A 16,956-nucleotide genomic window follows, 5' to 3' on the forward strand; every position below is an offset into this window, starting at 1 on the left:
TAAACTTCTTTTATTATTTTTTTTTTGTCCTTTTTTTTTTTTTTTCTTTTTTTTTTCTTCTGTATTGTTTGAATGTGCTCATATGTTCAATGTATAATGAATATGAGATCCTAGAAAAAAAAGAAAAAAAAAGAAAAAAAAATGTTCATTAAAAATTTTTTGGTTAAAAAATTTTTGTTTTAATAATTTTTTATAATCTTCACTATTCTTCCATCCTCTTCCACTCTAAAGTCCAATTGTGAACCATTCGTAAAAAGTTTGTGCTTCCTCCACAGTATGCAACAGTTCGTGCAGTTGTTCTCGGAATAAGTTGGACGGATTTTTGTGAAGGTATGTTCTGGCGGAGATTAATCCTCCTTTTTTATGTCATACACAATCTTCTTTAGGTGAAATTTCACATATGAAGAGGTCTAAAATTACAATGTCCTCCTCACATGGAAGGAAGAAGAAAATTGCCTCATTCCTTTTCATTCTATTTTTTTTATTCGATTTTAAGTATAATATTAGACGAAAAAAAAAAATTAAATATGCCCTAATATAAAACTTGTCACAGAGAAAATTGCAAAAAAAAAAAAAGATTTAAATGAAAAAAAAAAGTTAATATGCAGTCGTATACAGAACAGGAAATAAGGCATACACAGTAATATTACGCATATATAGTAATATTACGCATATATAGTAATATTACGCATAGACAGTAATATTACGCATAGACAGTAATATTACGCATACACACACGTGGAGACGTCAGCATACGTATCAGCATAACAACTGAGACTGCGTGACGCTTCAAAGGAAAGAACGTCATTCAAAGAAAAAATGCATCCACGAAAATGTGCACAGGGGGTTAAAGTTGAAGTTTAATTATGAGATTGGGTTTTTCTTTCTAGGGAGTGTGTGGCATCGGGAGCGTCGATTTACACCTCCTGCACAGCTTTCCCTCTAACGTTTCTTTACCCTTGAGCACTGTCCTCTTGACTTTTTTTTCAAAACATTAAAAATTGAATAATAGGAACCGGAAAAACAATATAAGTTTTAAAAAGTTAATTAAATTATGGGGAGAAGGGAGCCTCCTTACACACGAACATATGTGAGAATTAACACATGAACATGAAGGCGAATATCGCACATGCATATATGGGGCTCATGCACAAAACAAAAATACTAAAAAGATTACTTAAAAAGGTTCTAAAAAATAACAGAACTGGGTTATGCGCGTCCCAGACATGCTTGCGCAACTGATTGGAACAACTTCTTTATCTCTGTTGCAGCGTGGACAAATGGACATTCCCAAAAGTGGAATCTGCAGAAGGGGGAAAAGGGAAAGAGGCACAAAGGGTTAGAACCGTGGTGCGCTGGACAAATGCAGGTCTTCGTCGAGGAATACACGTTGTGCATACGGTGTACACACACCGTTGGCTCAGTGGCTCATTGTCTTTACTTGGCATTTTTTATCAACTCGATAAAGGTTATCAGCAATCCCCAGGGGTGAGGCCTATGCGCAAGGATGCGTTCCAGGAGCACTCGAATTATCTGCTCTTGAATGACAACATCGTTCGAATGATAAAACAGAAATAAAATGACGCAAGAAAAATAGTGGGTGTGGGAATTGGGGTACCTAATATGATTGACGATATTTGATAGGAGCAAGTACCTCCCTTCCATGTCCAACTCTTTGCATAAGAACAGGAACAGCGTGTAGGCCAAATTGTTCTTCACAACAATAACGTTCCTTCGCTTCTTCCCTTTTTGGGAAGTTGCATCTCCACCGATGTCATTGTCATTATCGCCATCATAGCTACCAGAAATTTTCTTTTCTTTATTTTTCCCTTCATTGTTCTCCCTCATAAGATCTACATATTTTTTGGACAAGTTGGGTTCCACCTGATCTCCATGTATCTTCTGTTCTTTATTCCGTTTCGTAATAGAAACAATAATTTTTTTTTCTTTTCTTTTCTTCACAGGGCAATGTAGAACAATTTCTTGCAGTAAATCGTTTTTATCATCAGACACGTTGCCATTGTTATCTTCACATTTCAGTAACAGTACAGGGTCGCAGTTATTGCTAAATCTGAACATATTATTTACCTTCGCTTTACAAATAGTCGTTCCTACGTACATAATGAGGGAGTTTAAAACGTCCACATCATACTTAACAGAGTACTGGTATGTCTTCCTTTTCGAAAAAAATAATTTGTTCTTAATATGCAGGAGTAGAGTAAAATCACGATTGGTGAAATATTCATCAATTATATTTTTTAACTTCCTTTTAAACAGAGGGAATATGATATTTGTCAAAATTTTCGGCACTAACTTAATTTCTTGTAACGAGTCAATTTTTACATCTGACATGAACGGGTCAGGCAATTTTATATTTCTTGGGAAGGCAGACAAAACAAGGTTTCGTAACTGGATACAATTGAGTGGAAATAAACTACAGAAAGTAACATAATAGCAGGATAAAAAATCTGGAAAATAATGTAGCAACACCAGTAGGATTCTTACTGTTCCTATGTACAAGGATTCTATCGCTTTTGATATCTTCACCTTTTTTAAAAAAAAATTCATAAATCTGAACAAGGAAACTAACAACCCTTTGTATGCTTCCCAACCACAAATCTTTGCCAACATTTTTGGCATAAAATATTTAGATGATATGAGCTCGACCCAAGAGAAACAAAATGATGGAACTCTCAACGGGGACAACAAGGAAAAGCAATTTGCAAAACAATCCATATAAATATATATGTCATTTGCATAAACACAACTTTCGTGTATATCGACCAACAAACAGTGTAGTAGCCTAAAGTAGGGTCTCTGATTAAATGTCTTCTTCTCAGTTTCGCACTTTTTGTGTATGACTCTGCATATGACATGGAGGGCCCTCTGCAAGATGACTGGCGAGAACTGTTCTTGGTCTACTAGTTTGCTCATGGTTACGACCATTTTGCACCAGGCATCCACGTAGTTGTAATTTAGTAAGTCGCTTGTTTTGTGCGTTTCTCTTAACTCTGCGTCGTTTGTTTTATCCTGCACGAAATTTTCATTGGGCTGTTCTTTTTCCTCATCGTTCGTCGTTATCCGATTGCAATGGTCATTATTTCCGGTAAGTTCACCTTTTTGTAGCGTTTCCTCCGGCGATTCCTTCGTATGTAATTGTCGCTCGTTCGTTTTGCTCACTTCTGTTACATACGTCTTGAGTAGAACGTTTCCCTCGAAGAGTTGTTCCTTCTTAATGCCTGCACCGCCCTCATTTATGGTGTCACCCAGTGTGATATCGTGTGGCTCCTTCTTCAAATTCTGCACAGCTATGCTAACCGAAATGTTAATCGAATGAGAAAGAAACTCATCCGTACAGTGGTCCATGCAGAGGAAGCCAAGGGTCCACAATTTCACAAAATATTTTGCACACTTTGAAATATGTTGCTGCTTGATTATCTCTAGCATGGGGTTCCAAATACTCATCTTCAAAATGTTCAAATAGTTCTTATATAAAATGTACCACTCCGCAAAAAGGTACGCAATAAATAACCCCCTTTCTTCTTTCACTACAGGAGGGGCGGGCAAAAATTTACACCTAACTGGTTCATACAACAAGTCGCGTACGTAGTAATACTGCATGTACTTTTCTGGGGGATTATCATTCAAGTTGCTCTCTTTGACGCTGGGGACGTAATTTACTAAGCTGTTTTCATGTCTCTCGGGGATGTTCAAATTTGTATCCTTCTGTAATTCTGAGTGCATGGTAAAGTAGGAGGCGGATAAGGCGCTTAGGGCAGACGCGCTTGACATGGATGAGACGACGGAGGAGCTACACGAAGATGTGTCATCGTAGTGGTTTGTTTTCTCTTCCTCTTCGCCCTGCCTGCTTGGTGAAAATGAATTAGAGGAAGACGAAGAATAATCTGACATTTCTGATTTGTTCGATTCAAAAGAGTACAATGAGGAAGAGCTAAAATGTTTCTTCTCTTGGGTTTCATTTGAGTCTTGTACGGTACTATCCTCGAGGTTCCTAGCATTTCCATCCCCCCTTTTAATATTGCTATGATTTATACTTGGCGCAGATGCATTTTCTACATCATGATTGATGTGTTGTTTCTTGTTATCGCTGTCCGTGTCCTCTCCATTCACATTCTCACTTCCACCCTTCTCGCAGTTTTCCTCTTTGCCCAAACCATTGCTCACAATTTCCTTCCTAATAATTTTTTCCGTGTTGATATTTTTATTTTCTAGGTTCAGTCTTTCCAACAAATACATGGTGCACTCATCTACGTTATTATTATCATACTGTATTTTTACGTTCGCTATAAAGAAGGTATTTCCAACGTTAGTTGGGTTGACACTGTTCTCCGTGGAAGTGACGGATAATTTATTCGCGCACTCGTTATTGTTGTTTTCGTGGATCACTGAACTGGGCATCGTCTGCTTTTCCTTTTCTTCTAGAACTTGTTCCTTCTGTTGATCAGGTCTGTTTGGTGCTCCCTCGTCTTTTTCACCACTACTCTGTTTTGGGATGTATTCCCCATTCGCTTCGGCGTCCGATGGCTGTATCTTCTCCTTCTCTTTCACTTTCCCAGGTGCACCAACTTTGCACGTGCGATCTGCACTTTTCTCTTTCCCTCCCTTCGTCGGGAATATGTACTCCGTCAGATTGATACGCGTCTTTATGAACTCCTCCTGTTCCTGTTCCTGTGGTTGCTTTGCCTGCTTCTTCAAACCCTTAAGCCCCTCAAACATTTGCTTCAATTCCCTTTTGGTGTTTTGCAGAAGGACCTCCTCCGTAGACGGAAAATAGGCATGTGGATTATCACTACACAACATTTTATTTATCACGCTTAGCTTCTTAATGGTCCTCTTAACATGATCCACAGTCAAATACTTCTTCTTAATAACTAAATAGTTTATGAGCTCTGTGCAAAAAGCAACAAAATGGAGGTTGTTACTATATCTGGACATTTTACATAACATACTGTTTAATTCCTTATGATGAATGATGTTGTAACGGATGAATGGGGCAATGTGGTTTACGTGGCACGTCTGGCTATCTTCTATATAGGAGGTAATTAGCTTCTTTAGTTCTTTGTTATTTCTGCACATTTTCTCCAATATGCATAGGAGTACCTCCAGATGGAGGAAAAGTTCGTTGATTTTCCACGGCTTAGTGTAAGCAGATATGTCCTCCCGTACCTTTCCATTCGTTTTTTTTTCACAGGCAGCGTCATCCTTAACGTGAAGGCTACCGGTAATAGTGCCACTGCAACTTCCACTACTTATATCGTTAGTAGTGCTCTCGCCTTCTTTCCCATTGTGAATCAGCAAATTGGGTGTTTCCTCCTTTGCAGTCTGCTCGCCCTGGATTAGGACAAGGGTTTTTCTTATGGCCTCCTGAATAATCTTAAACAGTTTTGTGCCTATAATTTTGTAGGCCTCATTTTTATCTACAGCAGATTCACATATCAAAATAAGTAACTTGCAAAGAACAAAGATTTCGTGATCAGTCGAAAGGTAAGTTAGTACCAAGAGGGACTGGGTAACTGCGCTTGTTAATTTTTCGAACTTATAGTATGGCGTTTTCACATTACAGTAGCATCCTATGTTTGGCATTGATGGCATGGCGGGGGGGAAGACTTTGATATACCTCACAAAATCTTGAATATTTACCATGATAATTTCGAAAAGGGATATTATTTCTTTTACACTCATTTTGTTCGTACTTTCACTTAAAAATATGTTCGATATGAAGAAGAGGAACTTTTGCTTGAACGACATATTCATGTTTTTTATTTTCTTCAAATACAGGATGGCGCCATCTCTGCGTTGTCCGCTCTGGCCGTTCTTACCACTAACATCATTACCGCTAGCTTTGTTATCACCAACAGGGGTGGTGGTCCCCTTCTTTTCCGTTTCCACTCTCTGCATCACCATCGCGGCGTTTCGGTTCCCCACATCCTCTGTGCCATTCACATTCCTGTACATTAGAGGGTCCATTTTGGAGTTACTTTCCTTGTTGCCCTGTTCGGGAGGATAGAAATCTGAGTTCCTCACGTTATATCCGAAATTTCCATTTTTCAGATTTCTTACAAAGTCCGTCTTGATAGAATCGCCACTGAGTTCTTCCATGTAGTGATCATGCTTGGCAAAGTTCTTAAAGGCTTCTTCTTCATGGGGAATTCTCATTGCTTTTGTGTTTCCGTTGAGGTTGCTAATAATGTCTGCCATGTTACAGGCGTAGTCTCCGTGTGTGAATTGGGGCGTAACAAACGCGGGGGCAGAAGTGGCAGTGACGGGAGAGGAAGCGGCAAAGATGGTCGAAGAAGTAGGATAATAAATCGGCGGAGAAACACCAAAGTTAGGAGAAGAAGCTGCAAATGGGGCCCCCGAAATTGCATACACAGACGGAGATGCAACACCGGATGAGAGTACACACTCGCCACTTCTGTCCTCGTAGTTGTTATGTTGTCCGTACTCTACGTTCATATCCATATCGTTGAAGTTCTTCCCAAGGTAATTATTCCCCAGAGTGATACCCGAGATGTTACAATTTTCAACGTTCACATACCTATTATTTGTATTAAAATTATAATCATTATTATTGCAGTTATAATTATTTTCAGATTTAAATATATACATAGGGTTAGAGGTGTTGTTAGCACCGCAGGCGTTGTCAGCACTGTTAATATTATTAATGCCGCCGGCATTGCTAACAACGTTAATATTGTTAACCTGGTTAACCGCGTTAATACTCTTAGTACTATCAATATTGTTAACAGTACTAACACTATTAGCGCTGTGAGCCCAATTAACCCTATTAGCACTGTCAACACCACTGACGCCACTAACGCTATTAACACCACTGACACCCTTGGAAATGCTAACAGGAGGAACATTCATAACATGATTCATATTATTCATCTCGTTCATCTCATTCACATTATTCATGTTATTATTATTATTCATATTATTACCTAAGTGAAAATTTGCACTATCCTTCGATCCGTTACTTTTTCCGTGCGCATACTTTGCTCCGTTTCCTGCGTAAACCGTATTCGCCGGAGTTCCACTTTTATGAGGTGGCACTCCAGTGATGCAGTTCTCGCTATTCTCCCCGTCGTCTGCACTTCTTTCGTTATAGTACTTCTCGTCGAGGTATCTATTTGCCTTGTCTCCGTCCTCTTTCGTGTCCTCCTTTCGGTTGGTCTTGAGTGGGCCGTTCTTACCATACTCTCCATTCTGCTCCTTTTGATATCTGATCAGTTCTTCGTTCCTACCATCCACCGAATTCGAAATATACTTTCTGTTACTGTAGAAGGGGTTCTCCCCGGTCGCATCGTTGGGTGCGTTTTCGTTGTTTTCCCTATTTTGATAGCTGTGGTAATTGCCACCATTTTGGTAATTGCCACCATTTTGGTAATTGCCACCATTTTGGTAATTGCCACCATTTTGGTAATTACCGCCATTTTGGTAATTGCCGCCATTTTGATAGTTGCCGCCATTTTGATAGTTGCCGCCATTTTGGTACCTCACACCTCCCACATAACCCGGTGGCGCATTTTCACCTTCACTGGATCCCCCCTCATGATCAACGCCCCCAGGGGAATATAACTTCTGTTGCAAGTTGGACAAAATTTTCAAATTCATAAAATTCTTATATACTTGAATATGCTTCAGGGTTATATTTTGCGCCTTCAAAAACATGGGTAGAGCGTTGTAGTATTTATTGTTGGCATTTTCCTTAATGTTTAATTTATGAATACGTGCATATTTTCTGGAGGCATAAATAGGCTTCATAATTTCCTCAATTTCTATGGATGATTTTTCAATAGCCACTTGTTCTATTATTGAATATATTAAATTTATATTTTCATTAATTAATGCTTTTATAACATCTTCTACAATTGTGGTAGTAATTTCTGGGGGGCAGTTCTGATCAAAAATGTGTCTCAAATTTTGTACTAAAATATTCCTTAATGGTTTTTTGCACGATACTAAAACAAGGGAGGAAGAAATACTGGTGGCCATAAGTAGGGATGCCTTATGCATAATTGTCTCTTTCGATTCGTTCACAAAATCCTTCTTCACTAATTCTCTCGTAGTTATACAGCCAATAAGGACAAATCGATCAACAATAGAGGTGATTATTTCCTTGATGGCTGAGTCAAAGGCATAATAAATTAGCGTCCTACATTTTTGGCTTAATTTAACCGCTGCAACAATGTTCGTTGATATTATTATATTTTTCTTCAAGATGCTTAATATTTCTTCGTTTAACATTTCGTTAAATTTGTTGTTATTTACGTTTTCTTGGTACATGGGTGTACTCTGCATTTTTTGGTTCATGTCGTTCGTCACGCCATATGCAGAGGGGGGTGCTGCATTCTTGTTTCCTCCGTCAGTACTACCGATGTTGCCCATGGTTAGTACATTGGCCTTTCCATTACTTCCGTTTCTGCCCTTGGACATGCCGACATTCACGTTCGCAACTCCACTGACCGTGTTCACCCCGACCTGCTCGCTCGCCTTGAACTTGTCCAACAACGGTAGTGGAAGCGGGGGCGCAGGAATAGCGCTACCATTCTTCACACTAGAGGGTAGTTCACCAAAATTGTTCTTCAGGTTCAACGTACTCGATGGTGATGACACGAAGCACTCCCTCTTGGGATTTTCATAAATTTCATTTTTCGAGGGCATTTTCCCGCTCTTCAAATCTATGCTTCTGTATGGTCCATCATTTTTGCCGTTTACGGGAAGTTTATTTTTACCCATCAGATAGTTTACAACTTTGTACGAATTGTCCTTAAATTCTCCATCATTCATTTTGTCCTTCTTCTTAGAAGAAAGTTTTAAATCCTTCAATAATGCCTCCTCATTGATATTGTTTCCGTTGCCTTTGGCTCCTAACCCTTCGCTATTTAAATGGTGTGGAAAATCGCCGCTCCTGTTTGCAGCACTGATACCGATGGTTCCACTAACGCCGCCTGCTCCAACGGGACCGCCATTCTCCCCTACATACATAATATTGTTAAATTTGCTGGGGTCACCACCACCTCCATTCATATAGTTAAAAACTGATATGGATTGACTTTCCTTGGTGTTGCTACTTACGGATAATTTTTTCATCGCGTTATTATTCTTTCCTATCATTTCGTTATTCATGTTATTTTTTGTCATCATTATGAATCCATTTTCTACCCCTTTTTGGAAGCCTCTGGAGGGCAAAGGTTGGGTCAAATTGGAGCTCATAAATCTGCTTCTATTTCCACTACCCGGTCCTCTGTTGTTCAGGAGCATCATATCTACTGAAGAGTTGAATGGCATGTTGGCGGTGTCGTTTTTACTTCCTCCGTTGAGAGCCCCCAGATTGTTCATGATTACGGAATTGTTATTATTGTTGTTGTTGTTGGCGGTGTTGCCGCTGAGGTTAGTGGCGTCCATGAGGGAGCATATCTCCATAGCGTTACTCACTTCCATCATATCTTCACCCTTCCTACTTCTAATTAATAAATTTGAACTGCCATTTCTATGATTGACAAAATCGTTTGTGCTGTTGTTATTGTTAGTCATGTTGGTCATGATGGAGGAAGTGGTATTATAATTATTCATAGCATTGAATCTGGGGTCCTTACCAAGTACGAATGCATCTGCTCCATCGGCTGTGCCTGTCTCTAGTGGCCTACTACTCCTCTCATTATTTCTCACTATTCCATCATTAACGCTACCACCTCCCCCATTTTGGTGCACGAAATTTTCTCCGTAAAAATTGCCACATGCATTATATGACGACTTGTTAAACATATGCGCGTGCACTGGGGTTAGATATCCCGGAGAGTGGCTACTACTCTCACCCAAGTAATTCATACCCATGGTGCTGTTTTCGCTGAAACTATTCCGAACATATAGGTCATTGGTATTTATGGGCAAATTACGACACTTGATAATGTTGCACTTGTTGTAATAATCAAACACATTAATCTTAAAATAATTAAACAACAATTCTATTTCGAAAATTAAGATGGTCTTGAGGGACTGCGCTTCGTGTAATTCACCAAGTAGATTTAAAATGGCAACGGTCCATGGATTGGGCGGCTTAAAAATCTTAGAATTTTTAATACTCTCTAAAATTTTACAAACAGCTGGAAAGGTAACTATCAAGTAGCCATTATCGTAGGAATACAAAATCAACTGCTTAATGTTAATATGTTTTGACATGAGTGGTTTGTTCCTACCTATTGTTATTATTCCTATCCAGGCCCCTAAATTTTTTAATAGCAATCTATAGGTTGAGGAATCCTTTGTTATTTCGATAAAATTTAATAAGGTGTTAAAAATTTCACACGACAGATGAGTAATGTGTTCAAATATTTTCTCCATTCTTATGGCACTGAGCAGGTGTAAATAGATCAACATATCTTCTGATGTTTTTTTTTTTATAATAAATTTTAACAAGTTAAAAAAGAAAACGTCTCTTCTTATGATTATGTCTTCCTCAATTTTCTTCTCTTCGTATCGATCGTTAATTCCGGTCATATATTTCTTATCATCATTTTCTTCTTCATCACTACTATCGACGTAAAATTCCATATCCGTGCTTTCGCTCATGTAGGCATTTTCCTCCAATGCGTTGTCATTACTCGTTTTGGCAAATGCGCTCAGATTAAGGTCCTCCTCATTATACCCACAATTGGAAGATTCATTTTTCCTCTGATCAATTGCACCCTCTCCGCTTTTGTCGTCTTCTTCATCATGATCGTTTATGGTACCTTCGTCGATTTTATTTGCGCTGTTTTTTGTATTCTCCATGTTGGCGTTGCTCTTATGGGCGGTATCCTTCAAGTCATTTTTTTTCTTCTTATTCGTGTTGACAGTTTCTTCCGGTGGGTCTTCTTTACCCTTCTTGCTATTCTTTCCTTCTTTTTCCGCCAAGCTACTCTTATCCTCCTGCGCGGGGGGCTGCTCAATGCCCTTATTTTGACATTTAATTTCGTCTTGCGCGTTAGTGTTGCCTTCTGCAGCCTTATCCTGGCCCTCTTTTTTATTCTTCGGGTCGCTCTTATCACTCACGCTGTTCGGACCATTCGAACTGCTTGCAATGTTCGCGTCGATGGATTGGGATTCTGTAGGGCTGGTGCCCTTCTCACACTTGTCGTTATTCTTCTTATTCTTTTTTTTCTTCTTCGGCTCGGATTCCTTCTTCGATTCACTTCCCTCGTTCACCTCGTTGACTTGGTTCGCTTCCCCCACCTCACCGCCGCTGCTGCAACTGTTGTTCTTCCTCTTATCCATGGCATCATTGGCGGGTGTGCTTTTTTCCCGAGCTTCATGTTGCCCCAAGTGACTACCTTCCAACTTGGTCTCTTTATCGGACAGCCCATCCGCATTCCCCTGCATGTTGTCACCACCACTGTTTGTGTTGTCATATTGGTCAGTGGTATTCCTCTCCCTACTTGGTATCTTTTCTTCGTTGAAGGAGGCTTTCCTGATTTGTATCAAGCGTTTGAGCTGCTTGCCTTTAACTGGAATACTGTCCGGATTAATATCTTTTAAAATTTTAGCTATCTTACACATATATTTCTTGGTAATGATTTCTTCAATGAGATGTTTTTTATTTTGATAAATTTCATTAAAAGCAATATTTAACAAGTTCAGTGTGTTGGCTTCATTATAATTTAGACTATCTTCTAAATTTTCGTTCATTTGTTTGTCATTTGTTATGCCGTCCTTCATCGATAGGTCCATTTTGTTACTCTCTGTATCTATTTTTAGGTCCTCCTGGTTGTAATGCATCCACTCATTCTTAACCATGTGCTTAAAATTATCATTTTCGTGTTTACTTAATTCGTTCATATTCATTTTCAGGTAGCCATTTTGCATCATCTTATCTTCTTCATATTTTTCTGCCAAACTTCTATTTAGAAAATAGCCGTTATTTTTTTTCTCTTCGTGAAATTTGTTCCCATTTTGGCTGACGCTCAAGTTGCCAGTCATATGTAAATACATTTTTTCCTTATGTTCATTGTAGAAAAGGTCACTGCTGTTTTGCATCATCCCACTGTTTCCGTAATTTATGTAGTGCTCTTTCATATTTCCTACGTCCATGTGGGTGGCCCCGGTTCCCGGTCCTGTTCTCATACCCTGCATGTTGTAGTTCCCTTCATATACACTGTTATTACTAGGGTTGTACAGGGTGTTACTGCCTGTGTTGGCGTTTATGCCGTTTGTGCTTTCTAGGCTATTTTCCACGTGAAGGTATTTGGGGTTATTATCGTCTATGTTTCCTCCGCCGGCCAAATTGAAATTGTTGTTGCACATGTGAAGAAATTCGTTGTTGTTCAGATTGAAGAAGGCCCCAGCATTATTGTGCAGATCGCCAAAGTTGCTCATGTCGTTTGGGTTGCCCATTCCATTAATTCCACCACCTATTCCATTTAAGGTATACATACCGTTTATGCCCGTTGGTCCGTTCGGCCCCCCTGGCATACTCATTCCGTTCATTCCACCGGACACGCCCATTCCATTCACTTGGTTAAACATTCTCATCTCCATATTGCTCGTGTTGCAACTGTTCATGTTATCATCGATGCTCATAAAGCTGTCATTATTATCAAAAGGATTTCCACAACCTGGGAATACTTTGTTATTCACATTATTGGGTAAGTCATTCATTCTGCCCACAGACGAAGCGGTGTTGTATTTAGATCTATTCTTTGATTTGCCGGATATAGCGTTTGCATAGGAGAGGGCATTATTTTGATGGTTCTCCACACTTCCTCCGGGATAAGCAGCAGTATTATTCGTATTATTCGTATGATTGGTATGATTGGTATGATTGGTAATATTTCCGCTAGTCACATTATTACTTGCACTGTTGCTGTTCTTCCCATTATTACCTTTACTCATCATAGAATCCTTTACATTTTTCTTTTTCTTGTCCCCTCTTCCGATGTTGTTATCCTTCGTGTTGCAGTCATTTCTTCTATCAGCGTTATTATTTTTTGCATTTCCTCCTCTGCCATTTTTGTTGCCATCCTTGCTGTTGTTTTCCTCATCCTCCTTATTGCTTTCGTTGTCGTCATCCTTATGACCACCCTTTCGCCCATCTTTTCGACCATCCCTATGACCATCTTTATCATCATCCTTGCCGCTATCCCGATTGTTGTTCCCACTTCGATTCCCGCTAGTATTCCCATTCCCGTTACTCCTATTATTACCATGGTTGTTATTGTTGTTGTTACAACTGTTATTATTACCGTTGCTGCTATTGCCATTACTGCTAGTGTTGTTGTTTCCGCTGTTACTACCTCCGTTCCCGTTGCTGCTGGCATTTCCCCTATAACTGTTAGCATCCTTGCTCTTCCCATCTGCTGCTTTGTTCGTGCCCTTGTTGTTGTCTTCCTTTCTCCTGTGTCGGCTCTTATTCGAGTTACTTATCTGCAGCTTCCTTTCCTCAAGTTGGGATATCTGAACCTTTGGAAATTTAATGATGCCCTTGACCCCTTCAACCACATCAATGTGATCAGTGGCTATCGGGGGAGTGATCCTTCTGCGTATCACTGGATCAATACTTCTTAATCGAAGGGGAATACCATTTCTGTCCTTCCAGTTTACATTTTTTCTTATGTTGGTGATACCAATCGGGCGATTGACACTAGTTACGTTGGTGACACTGGTGATGTTACTTTCGTCATTTACTCTACTTACACTGTCGTTACTACCCCGTGATATTCTCGAAGGGGGTTCACAGCTATCCGTCTGACCTACGTCAGTATCGCTCTCGCAAAAAAAGTTATTTACATCCTCTGCTGCATGTGCGTGATTGCTGAACATAATGTCTGTGTGATCAGCACCGCTATCCACACTGTATTCATCACATTCGTTATTCCTTGCATCACTTATTATTCTTCCGCTAGATCCACTCAATAAGTGCCTAGCTTGCTTTCGCACGAATGGATTTAAATGTTCCTCGTAAACAGAACTTGCGGAAGTAACAACTGTCAAGGAAATATTTTCACCGTTGGCTAACCTCTTATCTCCCTCCTTCTGTACACAGGGCGAATAATTAACCTTGTCATTCTTATTGTTCTGCTCCACACGAATAACTCCATTTGGTTTGCACCAACTGTTACGCTGTGTTAGATCATTATGGTTGACACGACTCCGCGAATCGTTTTTTTCACTGAGAGGTTCATTCCGTTTGAATGATAGGGCGGTACTCTTACGCCTATTCCGCCCTGCACCCTTTATCCCATTCTTTAACTCATTTTTTATTCTTTTCCTGTTGGCATTATTCCTCGAATGGCTTTCACTTGTGGAACTTTTAAATTTACCAATATGAGTGGACACTCGATTTGTATAATTGCGGAGGGTTACTGCACTACCACTCCTGCAGCATCCATCATTGCCACTGGTGTCCGTCGGGTGGTACACACTCACATCTCTACTTGTGCAGATGTGGTTGCCAGTTTTGGCTCCTTCACTTTCTTCCTCATTATCCCCATTTGTTGAGTTATCATCGTAAGCCAAAGTGGCCTTGTTCACATGTCCACAATTCCTTTTTCCACAAGCATTTTTTTTCTTGTTAATAAAACAAATGTGTTGTTTTATACTCATAAAATGGGTACCTTTGTCATGATAATCCATTCTCATGTTTTAATGGTACAAAGGGTTCATATTTAACATAGAACATCCGAGCAGGGTTGTCACAAGCTCATCGGATGGTTGCACATATGCATGTAGAACTCTACACGTGCACAAATGTACACATGGATACATGCCAGGGCTGCGTGCCCTCCCTTTCTCTGTTTTTCAGAAACCACAATTCCTGCGTTAAGGAACAATGTGACAAATTCAAAATGGGCTACTCTTCTAAAAATTGTAGGGGCATCCAAGAGTTCATGCGACGAAAAACAGAGGAGTTAATAAAAATGCCTTGCTTTCGAACAGCTCAAGCAGATTAAAAACATATGCCTCGATGATGCAACAGTTACATCCACGTGCATATACGCCCTCAACGTTAGTAAAATAGTAATGTACAATTTGTTGCACTGTAGTTGTTAAAAAAAGTGTGAAATGCACGATGTTATGTGGAGGCCAAAATACCGCTATGTGCCGTAAAACAACGATTAACAACACGTCATGATGCTAAATGCTGTTATGTAGTGATGGAAAAAAAAACCCAAAAGAGGGGAAATGAACAAAGGGGGAATATACATATATATGTAAAAAAAAAAGTGGAATGCAGGGATCGAATGAAAAAGTGCAACGCGCAAAATATGACAGAAAGTGAACTGTGAAAAAGGGCGCGCACGCGAAAATGAAGTTACAAAAATGTAACAGGAAAAAAAAATAAAACGCAGAAAAACGAATAAACATGAAAAGAATGGAAAAAGAAGAATAAGAAAAATGGAGGAAAATAGAGAAAAATGGAGAAAACTGAAACATGAAAAAGGTAAACCTAAAAATACGTAAATAAATAGGCGCAAACATGTTATTTATATTAAAATTGGAAGTTTCGCACGATTACTAACGTGTATAAACAGTCACAGCGCGTACAGTATATAGTGCAGCGTACATACTATACCCATGCGAGTGACCAACTGGGGTTACGTTAATTACGGGCGTATGCATATACTTCTAGTCATTTTACGCTATCCGAAAAGGAAGAAAAAAAAAAAAAAAAAAGGAAAGAAATGAAAACATTGCGTCGTGCATGCGAGGTTTTTACATACAGCATGTACGTACATATACATGTTACTATACTACTGTACGTATTTTTATTATATTTGTGAGTCATGCATATTGTATGCTTGGAACAAAAAGAAAAAAGGTGCGTTTGCTTAGGCCGTGAATGCAGCGCAGGAAGCTATGGGTACACGACCATGTGGAAATACGAAATAGAAAAAAAGGCAAATGTCAAAATATTATGCAGATATATCATCCAAATATACAAATTCCAGCAATGCAGCATGCACCATGGCCTTATACAAATACCCCCCTATACATTATACAGCATTCGCGCCCTCGCGTACATCCGTCATGCGCCTAAGCCCTTGTATACCCTTTAATTTCGCATACCCCTCTTGGGCATTCTTTACTTGCCCGCCCGCCGGGAAACCCTTTGAACGCCCCCCCCCCTTTTGCCTGTATTATGCATACGTACATAACAATATGACGGGCTATTAAATAAGCATACACGGTGGTAGCATACATGCATAGCAACACAGTGCATTTGCAAGGGCCAATACTCCAAATGTATGCCCCCCTAACGCAAAATTTGCATTTCCATTGGTGAACGCATGGAACTCAGTCAACCCTTAGGGGAAATTAAAAAGAAGTGGTAAAACGGAAGCGACAAAGGAAGTGGTTTCACCGGGCCAGAGAATTTTTACGTTCTCCATTTTTTTATTCCGATTACGAAGGAAATGTACAGTCCCTCCACATGCGTTTTAAATGCCCTTTTCGCAAAAACAAACTTTCTACAAAATGTACGTTATGTGAAGCAAACCGAAAGGTACAGAACGATGGGGGGTTGAAGAAAAAAAAAAAAAAAGCGTGGATAACAATCAATATAGCAGTAGGAAAAAAAAATAAATAAATAAAATAAAATAACGAATGAATAAAAATGGTGAAAAATAAAAAGGAAAAAATAAAAGGAAAGGATTAAGAGTAAGAAACGGGGAAAAAAAGGAACATGTTAAAGATGCGAAGAGGAGAGGCGCGTGGGAAGAAAATTTTGGAGGGAGGCTTTCGACATGTATTGAAAATTTACATAATGTTGAAATGTCCACATAGATTTTTTTTTTTTTTCATAAGTACAGTTAAATGTGGGAAAAGGAAAGAACATATTTGCATGAAGGAAAAGAACACCAAAAGTTATATACATTATGTATTCATGTATGTATTTATTTGGATAGATGTTATTCGCCCTTTTTACACAACGCTCTCTAAATCTGCTCATTCGAA

General features: G+C 39.3%; 1 protein-coding gene across 1 annotated transcript; it reads right to left on the reverse strand.

The window, feature by feature from the left end:
* Positions 1-1,209: 1,209 nt before the first annotated feature.
* On the reverse strand, positions 1,210-14,640 carry PKNH_1340900 (NOT family protein, putative; the record flags this gene model as incomplete). The annotated part of the gene is made up of 2 exons (XM_039113568.1): positions 1,210-1,303; positions 1,442-14,640. 2 exons carry the CDS (start codon positions 14,638-14,640, stop codon positions 1,210-1,212), a joined length of 13,293 nt encoding a protein of 4,430 aa, XP_038969944.1.
* Positions 14,641-16,956: the final 2,316 nt, after the last annotated feature.

The sequence above is a fragment of the Plasmodium knowlesi genome (assembly GCF_000006355.2).
Source record: "Plasmodium knowlesi strain H genome assembly, chromosome: 13".
Lineage (NCBI taxonomy): Eukaryota > Apicomplexa > Aconoidasida > Haemosporida > Plasmodiidae > Plasmodium > Plasmodium knowlesi.